We start from the raw sequence: 21294 nt of genomic DNA, 5'->3' as shown, positions 1-21294 counted from the left end.
AAAAACCGTCTCATTACAGAGAGAGCATAATTGGGCCTTTTTAATTGAATTTAGTGCAGAGCATGTGAAACGTGAGAAATTATTGTGCTCATTTTGATAGTATTTTTTTCATGGAGTACTACTGAGGCCTTTGTCTGTTCCAACGTCAAACATCAGAAAAACTAAATATTGTGATACTTCGTCATGTGATATCATGATATATTGTCGCATCCCCTTATGGTAGCTGTGAATGAAAGGACAAAAACTACAATTTTGTGTGAGGTCGATCAGTATCATTTTCAGTATCGGTTAGGATTTTATAAATCATTACCTCGTGAACCAGGCATTATGTAATGAGACTGAGCATACTAATGTGGCTAATAGGAATTTTCATGGATACTCAAGTTCTTAGTGAATCGTTTGAGGTGCCAGTATTCAAACACTATTTGTGTATCATGGTCAGGAGGAGAAGGTACACAGGCTGATAATTCTGTGAAATTACAGATTTTTAACAAGATTAAATGTGGTGAGTTGTATTTGTGAGCAAGTTAGTATGTTGAATTATTGTTTGCCGCTATGAACCAATCTCATAGCCACAGATGTAGCAGCTGTAATGTGATGATAGCCATCTCTAGTGGTTATCAATGGGGGAAAAAAAGCTAGTAGCCAGCAGTTAGCACTGTCATTTGTGTTATGTCTGTTTGCTTTCATTCATTGTTGCAAATGCTAGCATTGTTGACTTACCAGTGTTTTTTTTACATTTTACAGAATTTACTTTTTTTTTGGCATAATTAAATGTTTAAGACAGTTATTCATTCAGAGTGTTTTGATGTGAAATGCTCAGTCTGAATTCACAGTGGTCATGATGGGAACCAGACGCCTGAACTGTTTAATGCCTCTAAAAGCTTCCCCATGGATAGTTAATACATTAAATGGTTTTAAATTCGCTACCTGATGCCTGAAACATTGTTTTGTGATGGTTATGAGAAGAAAGTTTTTAGATTAATGGTGGAGAGCTACATGCAGGGCATTATAAGGCAAAAAATAAGGCAAAGATTTTTTTTTTCCGTTTTTACTGCAATTTGACCATCAGTTTTGCGCACACATACATACACTATATTCCCAAAAGTATTCATTCGCCCATCTAAATCATTGAATTCAGGTGTTCGTCACTTCAATGGCCACAGGCATATAAAACCAAGCACCTAGGCCTGCAGGCTGCTTCTGCAAACATTTGTGAAAGAATTGGGGACAGCCCTTTCCTGTTCCAACATGATTGTGCACCAGTGCACAAAGCAAGGTCCATAAAGACATTGATGAGCGAGTTTGGTGTGGAAGAACTTGCTTGCACAGAGCCCTGACCTCAACCCGATAGAACGCCTTTGGGATGAATTAGAGTGGAGACTGTGAGCCAGACTTTCTCGTCCAACATCAGTGTCTGACCTCACAAATGGGCTTCTGGAAGAATTGTCAAAAATTCCCATAAACATGCTCCTAAACCTTGTGGAAAGCCTTCCCAGAAGAGTTGAAGCTGTTATAGCTGCAAAGGGTGGGCTGACATCATATTAAACCCTATGGATTAAGAATCGGATCTCTCCGTTTCATGTGTGCGTGAAGGCAGACGAGTGAATATTTTTGGGAATATAGGAATTTTTATAATTATATTATTATAGGAATAGTAAATAAAATGACTATTTGCGCTGTAGACCCTGTGATCCCTGGTTCCCATCAACACCACTGTGAAGAAATCAGTACAATTTTCTACAGTGAAGTTTTTCAGATCAACCTACTCTGAATAAGTTTGTTCACTTCTCAAATTCATTATGCAGAAATTGAAATAAAAGGGTGGAATTCCTCTTTAACTTTGTAGCAGCAGTGAACATCAGTGTTTAATAAGCCTGCATAAGACGCAGATACACACATTGCTTTTGCTGTGTCTGTTTTAGTGATTGTGGGGGCTGTGGTGTGAGTTTGAGGGTTAGGAGAGGTGAGTGTTGGAGAACGGAGCACACACAGCCTCCCCTCCCCTCCTGGCATGGCTGCCTCTGTCATTGCCTGCTAGGGCGAGATGACTTTACCTGCAGGCTGTGCTTTTGAAACCTCTCTCTCTCTAACTCGCTCGCTTGCTCACTCTCCCTCACTCCTTTCCCTTATGGAAAGAAATTGAATTAAGTACCCAGATATGGAGAAAGCTTTGAGTTAGGTTTTGCAAACGAATTGAAACCCTGTCTGCCACTGCCGAGTGCCCGCCGTTTCATTTACAGGCTGAAGTTGGAGCTGGGGTTATGAAAGGGTTGCAGAAATTCATTTTACTGAAGCACTTGCGCCAGGTTTGAGGTGCTCAAAATGATAATTCTACATCTGAGGACCAGTTTTTCTTTTTAAAGCACAGGTTATTTCTAGATGTTTAGTGTTTTATTGCCGTTTTATTTTAAAAGTATATTTGTTCTTATGATATTACTGTGATGTTACTGTTTTTCTCTAATGCTCCACAGATGCAGCAGCAGGAGTTAGCCCAGATGAGGCAGCGCGATGCCAACCTCACAGCCCTGGCAGCAATAGGGCCACGCAAAAAACGCAAACTGGACACTGGGGCCTCTGCGTCTGGAGAGGTGAGAATACTTGGCTCTTGGTTACATCCACACTTTTTTTTTCTTTTTTCTTTTTTTTTAAACTTTATTTGTTTTGCAGCATTTGTTTATTTGTTTTGGCAAAATGGCAACCAGATAGCAGAAAGAAGCTCTATGGTGCAGTTTAAAGGGCCCTTATCATAGACAGTGATAGAAATCAGAGTTTGATGTGGTATGTAAACACTTCTAAAGTTGCAAAACATCCCATTCACCCGCTCCCCACGCCCACCCCCCATATATGGAAACTTTCCTGAAACTTTTTTTTTTTGCGATGTCAAGCAAACCATCCCATTACAAAAAAATATATGCAACTAATGTTGCCACATTTTAGACAGCGCAAAAAGGTAAGAAAAAATGATACAGCCTCAGTGATAAAGTTGAAGCACTGCAGTAGATTAATATTGTGATTTGCACTTTGTGGTTCCAGTGATTTATTTAGAACCTAAGTTTGCTAATTTTATAGTACATCAAACACATTTATTCTGCTTAAAATCTTTTCTCTTCCTGAGGGACAATGACCCATGTTTGCATAAGAGCTGCAAATTGTGGGACATTCTTTTCACTGATAACCCCAACAATTGACCAATAACCAGAAAGCCTAAAATTAAGGATGTCACCCATTTAAAATATCAATTATAAAACACATTTCTGGTTCTGGAATCTGATGTTCTGAGCCACATTTAAAGCCATTTTAAAATACTTGATAAAGACACTCATGTGTGCACACATCAACTGAATCTAGAATTAATGCACTGATGCAATAAAAAGTTTTCCTTCTGTTGACAGTAGAATGTAGCAGTGTTTAAACTGAGGACCATTATAATATATATATAAAAGCTAAATATACAATGATGGGCTGCTGAAACGTCTGTATTTTAAAGTTCTGTTTACACCCAGTAATGCCATGACCAAACTTTGGCGCAACGTACCTTAGTATGTCTCAGAAGCTGCTGGAGTGTACGACGTCCCCCTTTTATTTTATATATATATATATATATATGACTTCCACAGAAAACTTGACCTATATAGTTGTCTGTCTTATGGCTATTGATGATGCATTGTTGTAGTTGTGATATCATCCTCTCTAGCGAAACCAGTTGCCTGTTGTGCAATCGTGTGTACAATTAATTCAGATAGGAACTGTTTATTGAAAATGAAATCAAATGGGGGGGGGGGGAGACTTTTGTTTACAAAAATTAAGTTAATTGTTTTTCCATTATTTATATTTCTGTCCCTTTGCAACGCACTTTTGAAGCTGCAATATTTTGCTGTTTCTACTGCAGAAAGTAGGAGTAAAATAACTTGTTTCTCCTCTGAACAAGATTATACGTGAAAACATGCTTTCATTCCCGTAGATCCACCGCTTGTTGGCTAAACAGTACACTAACTGGTTAAGGAGACGTCTGCTGCTGTTTGCTGCTAGAAATGTGCCTCCTAATGCTCCATGCATAAATAATATCACCACAGAAGGAAGTGGCTGCAGTTGAATGACCTGCCACATGGGTTAGATTTTTGCGTTGTTTGCTTTGATTCGATCTGCTGCTGTGTGTGGCTCTAAATGTCCCCAGTATAAAAAGCATAAATAACCAAATAAAAGCATTACTTCTGCTCTCTGATTGCACTGCTGACCTCTTTCACTGTGCTTTATCTTCATCTGTTCACAAGATTCCAGAATTTAAAAAAAGGGGGAGGAGGGGGTAAATGGGAGAGAAATAGACTTGTAGAGAACTGTACCTACAGTACTGATCTTTTTTTAACTGTTTCGTCCAGTCTTTCAGAATGTCACAGGGAAAAAAGGTTTTATTGCACGCGTATCTGAAGTGAAGGCAAGGAGCCGATCTTTCCCATTTTCGCCTCCCCACATTTCAGTCTTTCACATCCGCCTCTATAGTGCCCTTGGCGGTTCTGTTTTTTTTTTTTTTTTTTCTCCCCCTCCCTCCCTCCCTCCCTCCCTCTCTCTCTTTCTCTCTCTCTCTGTCTTCCCCCCTCCCTCCCTGTGGAGTAAAGTGAATGTGACTTTTCTAAAGGGGTCAGTGCTGGCCTCCGGGCCTGTAGCTGGGCCTGCTCTGAAGGGGCCAGTCAGATATTTCATCTCCGCAGTAATGCGCCTGAGGGCCAACATGGCCCGGAGCGAGAGTCAGTCTGCCAGCTAGTCGGCTATGCTACGAAGGCTCCACTTTTAATTCTGACCCTGCTTCCTGCCAGCACAAAAAAAAAAAAAAAAAAAAAGCCCCACAATGCTAGCTCCCCTTTAGCGCTCTGTTAGGGCTGCCTATAGTGTCATAGCAATGCTGGATTTCAGGATGCATAGAGGACAACAGCTCGGACACTGAGACAATTCTCTTACACTGCTTGTTGGGTGTGCATTCAGGGAAGATGGTGCATTTTTTTCCCCATTTCTATTTTTTTTGGCGCCCTTTGTTTAGGCCCTGAGCCCTCTAGGCAGTTTCTATCTGATTGCCAGTCAGGACTGGAGCTGCTGTCTCAGGCTTGACGAACCGTTTGGGCTGTAGGCACGGCCTCCAGTAGAGCCTAAGGCTGGATTAGTCAGTCACAGAGCAGGTGATGAGGGTGTTCCTCAGGGCTAAGTTCTAGGCCCGACTTTAATAAAGGCTGCCGTGCGCCCACGGCTCTGCATACCAGACTGAGCCTGAGGGAGGACCGCGCATGGGGTCAGAGTTGAGCTGTCCGCCGCATATTAACATGTCCTTTCCATTTTGGAGGCCAGAGGGACCACAGCAGGGAAGAATTGAGGGTACAGAACACGGGCTGTGGGTAGAGGAAAAAATAGGGAGTGACAGAATAAAGAAGGGAGGAGGAATTCACTGAACACATCGAGGGGTACATGTATCCTTTCTCACCCTTTCATCTTTAATGACTGTATGATAATAGATGTAGTATACATTGACTGGGTTTTGTTTTTTGGAGTATGCATGCTGCAAGTACTGCATTTTGCCATTAACTTTGATTTAGTCAGCGCAGATGATCAAGAAAGGCTGGTACAAAGAAAGGAGGGGGAGAAAAAAAATAGAGAGAGAAAACGAAGAAATGAGGTACAGAGTGAGAGAGTGAGGGAGAGATATACGCTTGCCCTTCCCTGCAGCAGAATTAACAAGGCATCACATGGAAAACTATCTGAGGCCGGCTATGAAAGAGAGGGGGAGAGGAGCCATTAAAAGCAGCCTGGAGGGATGGACTGCACCCAATATCACTAAAGCAAGCTCTCTCACCCACTGAAGCAAGGGCTCGCTCACAGGCAAAAAACCGCGCCGAGTTCTATAGCCACAATTAAAACCTCCCCTTCTGCCAGATGAGCCTGGGGCGAGGGAGACGGGAGTGGGGGGAAGGGACAGGCATGGAATACCAAAGGCAGACTGAATTGTGAAGCCAGTAATGAGCTGGCCTTTTTGTACAGGGCTGGAGTTTAAAATGTTACCAGTCGAGGTTTTAGAAGCCAGTTCATGTGTTTTTGTGCTCGGCATGCTTGACTCTACACTGTTACACATGGAGTGCACTTCAAGCCTCCTTACTTGTTGCTTTTTTTTCACTTCTGTTTGTTCAGTCATTCCGGATTACTGGCATCTAAAATCTTGTTCTTCTCTACTTCTCACTTCAAACCACTTCAATTATAAACCTGTAGAACATGCTCAACTTCATGCAAATATCTTTTCTGCCCATGTGCTGGGAAATGTTTGGTTCTTTAGAGGTCCAGTGCTAACAGGTGCAGTTTATTGCCATGCAGACAGGTAGCTAGTTGATCATTAAACTAGCAACTGACAAATACTGAAAGGATGAATAACACTTAGAAATGTGAGCAGGCCAAACATATGCATATTGAATACAGATTCCCAGAATCTGTATTTTTAAAAAAAATAATATTTAACATCAATAATTTCAGAATTGTTAGTATATTGGCATTTAATTTTATACTTTAGCAAAAAATCTACTTTTCACAGTTCCTGTCTTACCTCAGATGTTGTCAGTTCACCAAGACAATTTTAGTGCCTGAATTTTACTTCACTACCTTTGCTCTGAAGCTGCAACGCTAAAGTAGCTAACAGGTAACATTCCTTCATCACCACACATTTTTCTTAAACTGTATTAACGTACTACGTAATCTCAAATAGACTTGCTTATGTGATTTCTGGTAATGTATGGCATACTGACAAAAATGGGCAAAAATTCAGACTTCAAGATTGCTGCTACTACTGGAACATTACATCACTTCGTCCACATAAGCAAGTTTGTTTGGCTAGTGTGTGATTTAGTCATGCAGTTTATGGGATGCTAAGTGATGAGGTGTAAAGCTGATTGGAGACAAGAAACTATGTAGCAGATGCTGTGCAAGCAGGCATGCTTAATATTTTGCACCGGGAGTGACTCGTGCATCACATTAGTAATCTGAAGAGCGTTTCCTGTGCTCGTTTGTTTTATGTTAAAGGATGAGTTAATATAACCTTTCTATGTATTTATTCCAGTTACTAATAAAATTATAGCAAGGCTGTTACTGTTTTGAAAGAGGTTTTGATTTTGGTGATTCCTCAGTTACTTCCTTCATTAATCCAGCAAACTGTAGCACCTTCTCGAAGGTTGTAGATATGCAGTGGTGCAACTTAAAATATAGTTGTCTGATGCTTAACTATGGACATAAAATTTACCACCATGAACCGCACACAGTTCCATTAATTGTTAGCTATGTTAGCATCATAACTCCATTGCAAAACTGAAGAAGAAAACGGGGCACCAAGGTTACTTTGATCGACTGCAAGGGGAAATGTGTATTAGATTTCTAGAGTTCTAAGGAACCCAGTTGGCAGTATACTTCAAACAATATGATTTCAAAGCAAAACTGCACTTTCTTGGCCAAACATCTTTTCAAGATTGTTTTTAATAATAGAACGTTTCAAATGTGTTCCTCTGCTTGGTCCTAAACTTTTGTGGTGCCACTTTATTTAGCCTCTTAACACCAGAACAATCACCTAAAAGAGTAAGCTTCCAGCTAGAGCCCTGCTAATTTCAGCTAAACTAATCAGTTTAAGATACTTGACTGTCAAAATTAGCCAGAATGCACATCCCTAGTTCTGTCATACGTATAAGAATTAGCAGTATTGGACAAAATATTTTGAAAAAGTAGCATTGCCTAATTGATCACATTGATTTATCAGTCTACTCAGGCTTTAACAGAGCTCAGCAACCCTGGGATTAATAGCTGGCTCATCACATTTATTTATCAGTCTACTCAGGCTTTAGTAGAAAATCAAATGAATTTTTATGAAAGCTGTTTCATGAAACAGGTCCTCTTTAGATTTTGTCTAACGGGCATAGTGTTCCCAAAGTGTTCTGAATATTGCTATTATAAAATGCAACTTGGTCTGAATACAGTTACTTAATTTCTGTGTGAATGTTTTCCTAATACTTACTCAGAATACATCCCAACCCTGAGAGTTAGACTGATATTAGCTCAAGTTCTTGGGTTTGTGTAGTTAGCTTGTAGTTGGTGAGAAGGTTCAGCAGGGTAAGTAATTAATGTCAAACCAACCATGTTTGACTGATCCTGCCAGCTGATTGACATTTTCCTGTTTGAGTGTAACGCTGCATTCTGTGTGTGTGTGTGTATGTGTGTAATCTGCGAGTTATCTGCATGTGTTTTGACATAAGACGGATCATGAGGAGTGTGTTATCAGTTTGCATGGGCTGAGTGGAATAACTTAATGCCAGAGATTGCCTGTGTGAGACCTCAGGCTAGTGGAGCTATGAGGAGGAGGCTAGCCTTACTCTCTGTGAATGTAATGTTGTTTTTCCCTAAACATCATCTCTGCAGCAACTTCCACTTAAACCGAGACATGTCACACTGCCTACATGCAGACAGCATTGTTTGATCATCATATGTTCAGGATTTTACCGCAGCATGTTTATAATCAGGCCGAACACTTGTACTGACTGTGTTGTCATTTCATGTTCAGACACTTCGGTGACTGAAGAATGAATGCTGGTGAACCAAGCCTTCTGTCATAAAACCACGTATTAATGAAGCTTCTTCTGCATTTATTGCTAGGGGTGCATGTGGTTATTCACAATTGTTTAAGTAAATATGAGTAGTTTAGAAATAAAAAAAAGAAATATTGTGTTATCTTTTGACTAAGTATGAGAAGTAGAAGCACCAAGAAGGTTAAGCCATAAGCAGCTGATATTGCGTCTTATCTTAAATGAAATGGCAACATGTCAGTGGAGAAATATTTGGAGATGTTTTAGACAAAAAGACAACAGATTTGTGGTAGTATGTAGTAAACAGCATGATGTAAGATTTCTTTGTTAAAATTGAAAGACTGAGTCAGGAGAAAACAAACCTGCCAAAATAAGGTGTGTTTATGTGTGTGTGTTTCCACGAGTCGCCCTGTAAAGCATGAAATATAAGGGGAGATTCACTCAAAAGAGGCCCCGAATATTCTGTTGCAAGTCCCGCTAGGATGAAGCAATCTGAACCAAAGAATACGCTACATACCATGATGTATGTGTAATCGAATGCATTACATGCAATGCTGGAAGTGATCTCCATTTTCTGCCAGACACATGAAGGGGTACAGGGGTATGCACCTGGAAGTTACAAATGTGGGGTTGACCATTGCGAGAGTTGTCCGGCGCCTACCTCATCGCTCCTACACTGGTATCCCAGCTTGCTCCATATACTGAGGAACACATTGTTTCGTTCAGATTGCTTAATCCTAGCAAGTTACTACAGAATTTTCGGGGCATCTTTCTAGTTTATCTCCCTGTGTTATGTCTATATTAATGTCACATGCACAATCAAAAGGAAGGTCAAATTTAGGCCTCACATGCAGAATTACTAGTATACTGATGATGTGATGACAATAGGAGGTAATTCATTTACATTCTTGCATGGAATTAAAGACTCTGACAAAAATGAAAAGTTCATGTATCTTGAAAGTTGGAGGTTTTTTTTTTTTTTTGCATTGGACTGGATTTTTCATTTTCTAGAGATAAAATGAATGGCTGTTTTGTTAACAATGGCCAAGTTACAGTAAAGCTAGCCTGGTTGAATTTATTAGCCAATAGATCAGTGGCTAGGCTAGCAGTCAGGATTGGTTGACACCACAGAAATTCCCCAAAATTACATTGCAAAATTGTGAATTCTGTGAAGCTGATAAGACTGAGCGTTATAATGCTGGTCTATGGAATGCAGCATTACGCAGCAAATAACATTAAACTCTATTTTTGGGCTGGAAGGAGAACAAGAGTATGATCAAATAGCAGATAGGTTAATGGGTTTTTTTGGCCTGTAATCACGTTCATGGTTTGTTTCCCAGTCTTTCACCTATTTACTGCAGGTCTGTGCATCTCCATTACTTGTCTGTGTCTTTATGGTTGTCAAATGTGTTTTGAGGATGTAAATATTCAGGTTCTCTCCTGCTTTAATGATGCCCCTCAAATTTTTGCCTACGTCAATGAGAACGCATTCAGCTCCAGCAACAAAGTCGGGCCTTTGGCACTTTGAAGATGCCCATCTGAGAATTTAATTACCTCCCTTGTTAATCTGACCTAATTAAACACAAAGTAAATTTATCCATTTTTGGCCATGGAAGGACAGTGGTCTTGAAACTTGATTTCAAGTTGGATTTAAAAAGTAGTTTCTTCATAACTGAAATAATTTCTCTCAGGTTTCTCTGCAGCACATAAATAATCTTTCCTCTCCACACGTGAATTTATTTTTTTGAAACTGCTATTCAGGCAAAATACTTAATGTGAGAAGTTAATAATATACAATACTGTGCAAAAGTCAGAGACCACCTTTCATTTTTTTTAAATTCCAGCCATTAAGGACAAGTTACTCATTTCCAGGCAATATTTTTGGTGAATTTATTGAATAAGGAAGGAGAAAGTCAAAGGATAATGCCTAAAATAACAGGAGTTTCCAAAGGTTCAAAAAGTAATTAAAAGATATGGAAAAGAAGATCCCTAATAGCTGGTAGACCACCAAAACTCTCCCTGTCAGGAATTATAGATTTCATCTTTGAGAGAAGAGCTCCCCTCTTGAATCAGATCTGAAAAAATCCATAGGTGTATGTCCATCCTTCTGCTGTGAGAAGACAACATTATGGGTCTGCAAGGACGTGTTGCTGTCAAGAAGCCCTGCTGAGAATAGGAAGATTATAAGCTGCTGGTGAACAATGGACTGGTTACCCTGGAGTCCAGACCTCAACATTACTGAAACTGTTTGGGATTATTTGAGTTGTTAGAAAATGATACAGACTTCTAGGACTGATTTCTTAGAAAACCTGAAAGCAAGTCTCCTGAAAAGAATTTAAGCTGTAATAAGGGTGAAGATGGAACATGAGTACAGAAGCAGTTCTTGCTGAACTTAGATGTTGTGGCTTCTGTTGCTTTTCTGTAAAATAGGTTTTCTGCTTTTTCCTGACACTGAAAAATGAATAATTAGCTGTTTTGACTGGAAATGTAATAAATGAAGGGTGGTCTCTGACTTTTGCACACAGTGCTGTGGCTTGAATACAATCATCCACTCATCAACTGCCGCTTTAATCAGTTTGTTTGGCCTATTTCTCGAGTCTTTGATCCGTGGGGAAAGCCTATAGTCAGAGTAATATTAGCTACAGACCTTGTGTACATGTGGACTAATCCATTAGTGTTGAGAGGTTATTGGCTTCCCTTCTGCAGCTGAAATAGAAGCCCATTAAAAGAGGTAATGTGTGCCTATAGCGTGGCCCGCAGGCGCAGCAGCCAGAGCGGGGTGTATTTCACCCAGCACTGCACACACACTTGGCTTAAGTAGACCGAGGGTATCGAGAGAACTCCAGAACAGATCTTTTTCATTTGCTCTCTCTCTTTTGCACTTTCATTCTCTCTTTTTTATTATTTATTTATTTATTTATTTTTACTGTTTTTGCTTTTACTCTTTACTCTTGCTGTCATTATATCTTTATTACTTTCTATCTCTCTCTCTCTCTCTCCACACCACCCCCCGCTTTGCTCTTTCTGGCTCTTTTGCTTTCTCTCTGGCACAGGCTTGGGTACAGTCTCACATTGATCTGTGAAAAGTCCCCTGGGCAATTATAAAATATTAAATCCAAGTCACACTCTACCACGTCACTCTCTTCCTCACAATCTCACGCTCTCAAACTCTCTCTGTCTGCCTGTCGGTCTCTCTCTCACTGTCTCTCACTGACTCCCACCCTTTAGTTTGGTTCTCGCTGCTCATTGTACTCATCCAGCCAAACAACATGAACAACTCCTATTTGCTGCAGTTTGTAGGGTCTGAGTTTTAGACCCATGTCACACTAAAAAAAAAGTTGTCAGAAGGGCTCTTTGAAGCATTATGAAGTCATAGAACAGCTACTTTTGGTTCCCTGAAGATCATTTCAGCAGAGGAAGCAGAGAACAATCACAGAAATGGCTATGTGCCGTAAAACGGTTACATTAGGACAGCTGCCTAACCTTTTATCACTACACATTTAAGATAATATACATGTTAATGTTCTAAATATCAATAATGTGGTGGTTAAACATTTTGGGTATTTCTGTCTTTAGACAGACAGAACTTCATCATGCCGTCGTACAAGGTGTCATCAGTGGTCTTCATTCATTTCTGCAATCTGGAATTTCTAGATTTTATTTCTTATAGTCTTAATGGGCATCTTGTGCTTAGCTTCTCGTAGATTTAGTTTATTTAAAACTCCTCTATCTAGCACAGGGCATGGACCCATGCTCTCAGGGTTCGGTGTTCCTAGTACTCTGTATTCTCTCAGATTATTGTAAGATGCATCATTCCTCAGGATGATATATTAAGGGAATTTTATATGGTGATGCTTAGGGTCATTTTCACCAAAGGTCATGCTTCAAAATACCCTTAAGTGACAATTAACTATTTCATAGTGTCCACATTAACAATATCATGACATCCCTGTTTACCTTATTGATTATTGCCACATGTCTACAAAGAAGGAACCTTTCAATGAACCATTCTTTACAGAAGAACCATAGAAGAACGTCCACAGAAGAGCTACTTTTAGTTCTCTAAACTGACCCTAATGGGTCCCCAGACTGTCCAACCCAACTCATGAAAAAAGGATGGAGCAAAAAAGAGGACTGTCTTGGGCCCTAAAGACCAGTCTGAAAACTACTGCCCTAAAGAGCCTTTCTGTGGATGGTTCTTTAAAGAACTGTGGTAGAAGAACCATATTTTATTTCTTAACAGACGAACCATAGAAAAATAACTACTTTTTTCTCATAAAGAACCTTTCAATGAATGGTTCTTTAAAGAAGGTTCTTTAGGGAACCAAAAGTGGTTCTTTGCTCCAAAGTGCTCCCAACAGACCTCTTGTCAGCTTTATTTTATACATTTTCAGAGTATTAGTCTGAATCTAAAGTGTGGACCCTTTTCTAGACTGAACGAAGCCTAATCCTTTATCCCATTGTTTAGGCACTCACTGCCTGAAGGCTCTGTTGTCTGTTTGTTGATGGTTAAATGAAGAATAAGCAGGGAGTGGGTTTTGGTCTTTTGTGTTTTAGTGAGACTAGTGTGTCTCCAGTATCTGAAATCTATGGGCAGTTGTGTAAATAATCCATCTGATATTTCCCCATGACCCTCAGGCATGAGCGTGTGTTTGTGTGTGCAACTAAGCCTGGGGCAGTTTGATATTTCAGCTTATCTCACATCTGAAAGCTGTTTGACGACAGTGTCTACCCATAGTGCAAGTTTTGAAGTGTAGGTTTGGTCTTTATTGAGGTTTGGGACTGATTGCTGCTCGAGATTTGAGCTGTTATGTTTAAGGAACATTGCCCCCCACCCCCTCACCCCCGCCTCCCAGTCCTATTTTAAACAGAAATTAAACAGTCGTGCTCATTGTGTTTTGGTCTGTGCTGTTTGGTGTCTGAAGTTTGTTTCTTTAGTTTGCACACAGCTGCATGGCTAATGCAGCCAATAGGTACAGTTAGCATGTTCCAAACATCACTAGAATAACACTTGCCTCAAATCACAAGATGTTTCTAAGTGATCTCAAACACATCATTGTTTCTTATTTGACATTCTATGACACACTGTCTATAAAACATACTGAAGTACTGACAAAATCCAGGCTTTGGTATAGTTTATACTACTGTTTTAGCTAAGAATTGTACTAGTATACATATTTTTGATAACAGCATGACAGCTCGATGGAGTTTAAAGCAAGTGTTAGATGATTTAGGCATGCAGTTAAGCTTTTCCTCTATTTTTTCACGCTTTGTGGTGGGCTACTAGTGGTGTTGCGTGTATATGGCATTATCAAACGTGCAGGGCAGGAGAAAAAAAAAACAGTGACTAAACTACAGATGTGAATAACACCATGTTTTTCTCAATATTCAAGAATTTATATCAAAAAATCTCATGTGACTGGTGGCTTTAATTGACCAGAGAATACTGTACATATTCTCTGTAGAACTGTATAAGATTATTATTATTATTATTATTATTATTATTATTATTATTATTATTATTATTATTATTATTATTATTATTATTTATGACTTGTTCCTAAAACCATCATGCATGGTGCTACAACACCATATTTCAGTAAAACCTCCCTAAACTATTTTATTTTTTTCTTTAATGGTTAAATTCTATAATTAAAGCCTCCTGTGACTAGATGCTGCATTCAGTGAAAACAAGTGCTTAAAGACAAAAACCAAATGCTACAAAGCTTACAATAGTCTGCCAGTTGCATCCTAATGTCGGCATGTGAGTTTGGCCAGGTGGGCCGTCTGGCCTATTTTACATTAGGGGGGAACATTTGCGGTTTGCACAATGCTAAGCTGATGGCTAAAAGCCTCCATTACTTGTTGGTCACATAAGCCTCATTGTTCTAATGCAAAACTGAGGAAGCAGACTTCAGATATCAGACATATATTGGCTGATGGGCAACGTTCTGAGCAGCGGTCAATTGTGTAAATGTATGTTTTGACAGACGATCTTGAATCTAGCTTTTTGCTATTTTTTCTAAACCACCCAAGTTTCAGAATGGTGGAATATAACATGGGATAATTTCATGTTTCACTATTCTAATCCTGATGGAGAATTCTTCGACACTAAAACGCGGATCTCTGTGAGTGGATGCTTTTTGTGCTCCACCATCTTTGTATTTCTTCTTCTGTTTGTACAATGTGGCCCTGAAGCTGAGCGCGTAGCCTTTAGCTGTGTATGCCACACACACGCACACAGTCTATTTCAGTTTGTGAAGACGGTGCAGCAGAGCTGTTTGTGTTGCAGGCAGATGGAGCCGGAGTGTGTGTTCCCCTTAAGGCTGTGCCTCTAGCAGCCCAGCTTTTTGTAGGAAAAAAAGAGTGAGAGAGAGAGAGAGGTTGGTTATTCTAAAAGGGTTCGCCTATTTACGAACTCAAACAGAATAGCTGCAATCAGATAGGTTTAGAGAACAAGCAAAGATTTTCCTTTCAAGTCAGTGTGGAGGCAGTGATAGCTATGCCTTAAATACGGTGTAAGTGTTCAGAAGTGTTGGATGGCTTAGTTTCTTTATGCTTAATCATACATTTTTTTGTTGTTGTTGTTTTTGAGGCTAAAAGTCTGGAGGAGATTCTCAACTCCCACAGCCGAGGCTGGATGAATCACCCTCTGTGCCGCATCCTCTCACTTTTACCTTCTCTTAACTCTGGCTTTGGTTGAATGGACGGCCGTAACCAGTCCTGCAGTGAGCAGTGGCCTGGGGTTCAGTGCTGTATTAGAATTAGCACTCCTGTGTTTACATGATAAAAAGCAAGTAATTAGCTATGAGAAATAAAGACATCATGACACTGTTGCTGCATTTTAGTTTGCTCATCACCCAAACAGTAGTCCACATCGGCATTTCACATACTTGGAACCGCCCTTGCCCAAACAGAGTTGCTCCAGCTTTCGAACAAGATTGAAACAGAGCCTGTTAATGTGTATTTTTGGGGTGTAAATATGCGGCATCCATCTGAAGGTGAATTAACCACATCAAATTTGAAATTTTAGAGTTGATTATTTAAGCAATAAAACACGAGGGAGCTATCACGAAATAACAAACACTACGGCACTCATGCCTGCGACCAAGCTTGACCACAAGTGTTCTATTGCTTTAATACAACAGTTAAATTAATAAAGAAAGAAACTTGGAATTTAATGTTTTAATATTCGCAATTCCTTCCACCAAATTATAGTTCCTTAAAAAGCAGCTTGTTCGTATGTCAGAGTAACAGATAACCTAAACAACCTGGAATTAGCCAGGAATTAACTGAATACCATTCACCAATCATATAGTCTCATCTTCAGTGTCATAAAACTCAATATCAAGTTTAGCTAATTTTTTTGTTAGATCAATATTAATGTTATTTTGTTCCAGCCAGTCTGTAAAGCATCTTACAGCCAATTTTGTTTTGCAAATGGTATTCGGTTCATTTCTGGCTGTTTAGGTTTTCTTCTGTCACAGCGGCAGACTGAAAAGCTGCTCCATGGTGATGACAGTTTGGGAATTTAGTGTAGTCTCATCGTGTGACCAAATCGGCTGTGGGTCAAATGTGATCTTCAAAGTGTCCGTTTTCTGTTTGTGGCAAGGCAAGAAGTAAAAACGTAAAACATAAAAATGGCTTGAGCACCTCCTACAGCAGTTAGTCATTACTTAGCAACAGCGTCTGAGCAGAAGGATTGTGTAGTCAGAAGTAACTGTTGTGTAAAATACTAATTTTAATACCTCTTTCTTTTATTATGCTTCTGAACTGTGGAACTCAGTATCTGTCACATCTATTCAATTTTAAGAAACATCTGAAAACAAATCTTTTAAATTGGACTTTTATTAAAAATACTCATTTAATAAATATCTGTTCTCTATATATGGTAATGATTGGTTGGTTAAAATTCTCAGGCTTTTTTCAAGCTAAAATAATAATAAAAAGGCCTGATATGTTGTGTGTGTGTGTGTGTATATATATATATATATATCATCTATGTTCTTCTACAGTCTGAACAGTTCCAGTGACATTTGTGTTTTCTGTATATTTCTATTGACTAGTCAATACAAATTGTGATGAAATTTGAGATTTCATGATGTATTCAGTCATCTAAAGGAATTGTAATCTAATTGTGGAGTTAAAGATTTCCACTGCTTGTTAATATTTATAGGTCTTAAGAAATGAAACTGATCAAATGCATCAGGCTTGAAGTTCTTGTGCTTCCGAAGATTTTAGTTTTTCCGAACTGCATTTAGAACTGTGTCCACACTGGCTAAACTCCTCCAGTTTTCTGCACACACTGTAATAAGGAACTTTACAAGCGGTCCCAAATGACCTGGTAATCTCATACACATATATGGAGTGATATACTGAGCCCTAGCTATCTTGCTATTGAAATAATTTTGTTGTGGTTGTTTTCTTCTTACTTGTGCTCAATTCCGTGTTTGCTAACCGGCGTCCAAACGCATGAATCTAGGCTCCATCTCCTGTGTTTGGACTGAGCTGGAGGCCTGGCTTTTATCCCTGATTCTGCACCGCAGCCTCTCGGCTCCCACTGCAGGCCACGGAACTGCAGCTTTGTCAATACTGCGCTAATTAGAAAATCCCTCAGCCTCAAGCAAGACATTTTAATTAGTCCTTGTGTCAACCAGTTTACAAATTGGAATCCATGGTTAGTGCTGCGAACCAAACCGCAAACCAGGATTGTGCCTGGTGAGCGTGACCACGTCCGTATCCTCTAACCCCTCACCAGTTTCATCAGGTTCCGCTGCTGTTTTCTCTTGGATGGGGAAGTGGGTCATATTTGGGTTTAACTTTGATCTGATATCAGTGCTGTTGTTTCTGTAATAGAGCTGGAAATTTGGTCCAAACACGACTGTTCGCGTTGAGGTTTGGTCAGATTCTGACGTTTCTCAAATATGTGTTAATAATGTTTAAATTACATGTCTAGGTTACTTGGAGCCTGTCGTTAAGAGATTTTGACCCTCATTTAGTCGTGCTTAAGTTTTACTCTTTATTTTAGTTTTCCTATATCTGTTTCTAAACTTGCCCGCTGGATTCGTTCAGGTGGTTGGGAGTAGGGAGCGTGAGGCCAGTGTGCCGAAAATGGATTTAAGTGAAGTAAAGCAAATGTTCAGGGGAGCCCAGTTTAGTGCAGCCAAAAGGCATTAAATAATGGATAAATTCTTCAAAATTTAATTTAAATTTCCTAGATGATTATTAGGCTGTTCTAATAGGTTCGCACTGAATTTTGTCAGGCTACAGTCGGCTTGGGACAGAAATTCATTGGGCTACAATTGGGCTAAAGCAAAATTTTGCCAGGCTGCAGTAATGTTCAAATTTGAAACCAGGGTCCGTGGGGCAGGTTGGCAGAGTGTGTTCTCGGGCTCCATACGGGTTCAGTTCAAAATTTCAGAGCCGATTAAAGCTCTGTTCTGCGCTGGTGATCAGGATCAGGTGGTGAGCGAGTCAGACTGGTCTCAGCTCAGCATTTGTGGACAGTGTGTAGCCGCCAGTGTGGAGTGGTAAAGGGTTAAAGTGGAGCTGTGCAGGGCTGCATGGCCCAGGGCTGCACTTCTGCAGAGACGGGGCTGTGTTCGTGCAGGCGAAAGGCGAGTCATTTCCCCAAACGCCACAGAATGCCCACGCACACACTCTCTCTCTCTCTCTCTCTCTCTCTCTCTCTCTCTCTCTCTCTCTCTCTCTCTCTCTCTCTCTCTCTCTCTCTCTCTCTCTCTCTCTCTCTCTCTCTCTCTCTCTCTCTCTCTCTCTCTCTCTCTCTCTCTCTCTCTCTCCTCTCTCCTCTCTCCTCTCTCCTCTCTCTCTCCTCTCTCCTCTCTCCTCTCTCCTCTCTCTCTCTCTCTCTCTCTCTCTCTCTCTCTCTCCTCTCTCCTCTCTCTCTCCTCTCTCCTCTCTCTCTCCTCTCTCTCTCTCTCTCTCTCTCTCTCTCTCTCTCTCTCTCTCTCTCTCTCTCTCTCTCTCTCTCTCTCTCTCTCTCTCTCTCTCTCTCTCTCTCTCTCTCTCTCTCTCTCTCTACACACACACAAACACCACCCCCGGGCTCTCCCTAACCTTTCCAGGGCAGGTCTCCCAGTCATTTGCGATAATAAGGTACTAGGGCTTCTTTAGCCCTGCCGTTCAGCTTGCTCTGAATGACTTTGTCACTGGGCTGCGCTCCGTGCAGCTTGTCGCTGACTGATCCACATAAATTGTGAAAAATTTTGAAGAACATTGATGTCGCATTAAAGGGTCGCGCTTTTCTTCTTCAGTGTTTATTTTATCCATCAAAGCATCATTTGGAATTAAACTTTAATCTGGATCAATTTTATCGTTGTGTAAATGTCCACCCACTTCAGTTCCTTCAATATGTGTCGACACTCCAAAGATAGTTAGCTGTACTACTCAACATGTTGAGCTCCGTAGTAAATGTGTTAAAATAAGAGAAGGGAAGAAAAAAACACTTCAGTTTTCAGTTACTGCTCGGGGCGTAGAAATGCTCACAACGGTAATGTATTCATCCATATCTTTACACATTTATGCAGGCTTAACAAGCACCGTTCTCAAGCGCTGCACTAGGATAGTGGCAAAACGCCCCCGGCACGTTCACCCACACATGTTAACTGTGAAACACCATCTTCCAATTTTTCAGTGTTTGTGTGCTAGTGAAAGCGTTTCTGGTGCTAACTAAGTGCCAGCGTTCAGTTCAGTTTGCATGTCATATTCCTGTAATTATAATCATATTGTACCAAGGGCTTTGACATGTTCAATAAATAAGGGAAGGTGTTTCTCTTTAATGAAGTAACTGAGCAACGTCTGTGTCTCAGTGGAGATTATACAATAAAGAAAGGAACGTTTATCAGGAAATATATTGATTGGATAGAGAATAATTTGTTAGAATCTGAACTTTCCAAATGTACGTTACAAGTGTAACAGTACAGCTAGATTTTGAGGACAAGATTTGATTGTTTTCAATATTATGTGCTAAATGTCGGATTCTACAGAGCTCTGATTATATATTTGTATTTCTTTCACGTTTTGGCTTGTGTTTTTTACAGTATAGAGGCAAATAATGAAATTAAGTTATGCCTCCCAAAAATCTGATTGCATTGATGATATATCCACTTGTAACTCCATCCTTATTTTACATAATTACACAGTTACCAGCTGCTGTTTACAGTTATGTTAAAATTTCATAATTCCAGTCATATGTTTCAAAATTACTTCCATACCTTGTTCCGTTAACTTGCATTCAAAGTAGAGGTCTGCATTTTGCAGCGCAGCGCAGTGGGGGGGCTATATTACAGTGTCATGTACAGGAGCTGGCAGTTAACAAGCCCAGTGTGGGTGGGAGCAGGACACCACATACCACAAATTGATGGATAACCTAAATAAAATCATTGAATAAATAGCATATATCAGTAATATGCAACAGCAAGATAAAGTAATAAACTTGTTCTAAATAGTTATGAAATGGTCACATGAACAACATGCAAATTGCATTCTTGTAGCCTACAGAGATGATTCCGACTGAAAAGTAAGACCGACACAGCTGTGGAGTGAATAAAGGTGACTACATGAATACACACGAAAGCTGACTAAAGGCCAGTCATTTCCAGTGGTCACTAATGTGGATTAAAAATCAGCTATACGGGACTGCAGGTGGGAACGGGATTGGCACAAATGGTGCAGATTTTCTGTGAGAGCAGGACAGTGTATGTGTTGGATGAAATCTGATTGGAATATTTGGGATGAGATCTTCCTAAAGTGGGTGGCAGTGGGTTGAAATCTTGCTGGCGTGGGCAGGGGCAGTATGAATTCTTGCAATCTCACCTGTCAAATAAGAAATGTCTGGCTGTGTGTTTGCAAGAGCAACAGAAAAGCAAGAACATATAATCAAACTGTTCCCACACATCATCTCCAAATTTTCCCATGTAAATGACTCGAATAATACCTTAATTTTCCCAACACGGGTGCGCTCCTAAGACCACGTACTAACTTGCCTGAATAAACACATCAGAGAATATGAGTTGTCAGCATAGAGATCATGAGAGTTTAGGGAGTGTTAGGAACCCTCTTTGCTGCAGGGTGTTCCTGTAGGGTGTGGTGTGTGTTGTGTGCCTGGAGGCTGTCTGGCACCTTTCTTTCATTCTCCTTTTCTTTCTCTTATGCCCTGTCTTGCTCTCCTTTACTGACCTGGTGCTGTTGGATAACAACTGTACAAACATGATACAGTAATGTTGGGTCCCTTAAAGAACAGCTACACTGTATGTGCTTAGAAGAGATCACTGAGATCCCATCTTTGCAGTGTCAGACTGTGACTTTTAGAGGCCTCCAGTTCAAACCATGAATGTCAAAACTTGGTCAGAAATGAGGAAAAGCACAATTGGGTAACGCTTATTTCTGCTAGCTAACAGCAAGTCACATAAACATGCTTTGAGCATTCCAGATTAAACAAAAGCTTCTGAAGCCTGTGAAAGCTTCCAACAGACATTAACATATATACTATACCTTTTTACAGGGACTCCTGTAAATACCTCTAGCATAGAGCTGCTGCTGTTTTCCAGTAGTGATAGAAACTTGGTTAGTTCACTGATCGGATTGTCAGTGATTTATCTGCAACTTCCAGAAGGCCTAGAGTGACATTTCTTTTTCTCACAAAATTGGTCCCAACCACTGGAAAAAAACGGTTAACTTA

The 21294-nt window shown here is 40.1% G+C and overlaps 1 protein-coding gene across 3 annotated transcripts in view; it reads left to right on the top strand.

Moving 5' to 3' along the window:
- Positions 1–21294, top strand: part of si:dkey-219c3.2 (transcription initiation factor TFIID subunit 4) — a 46641-nt gene that overhangs the window by 20933 nt on the left and 4414 nt on the right. For 2 of the 3 annotated variants that reach the window (XM_017690287.2, XM_017690285.2), the window contains exon 14: positions 2475–2591. In XM_017690287.2, coding sequence (XP_017545776.1) covers positions 2475–2591 — 117 coding nt within the window. Of the gene's footprint in view, positions 1–2474; positions 2592–3964; positions 4152–21294 lie in introns of those variants that run through there. The other variant, XM_017690288.2, reaches the window with a different exon arrangement.

Source organism: Pygocentrus nattereri, chromosome 8 (genome assembly GCF_015220715.1).
Source record: "Pygocentrus nattereri isolate fPygNat1 chromosome 8, fPygNat1.pri, whole genome shotgun sequence".
NCBI classification, from domain to species: Eukaryota; Metazoa; Chordata; class Actinopteri; order Characiformes; family Serrasalmidae; genus Pygocentrus; species Pygocentrus nattereri.
Note: the sequence above shows the minus strand (reverse complement) of the source record. Positions and strands in the feature narration are given on the sequence as shown.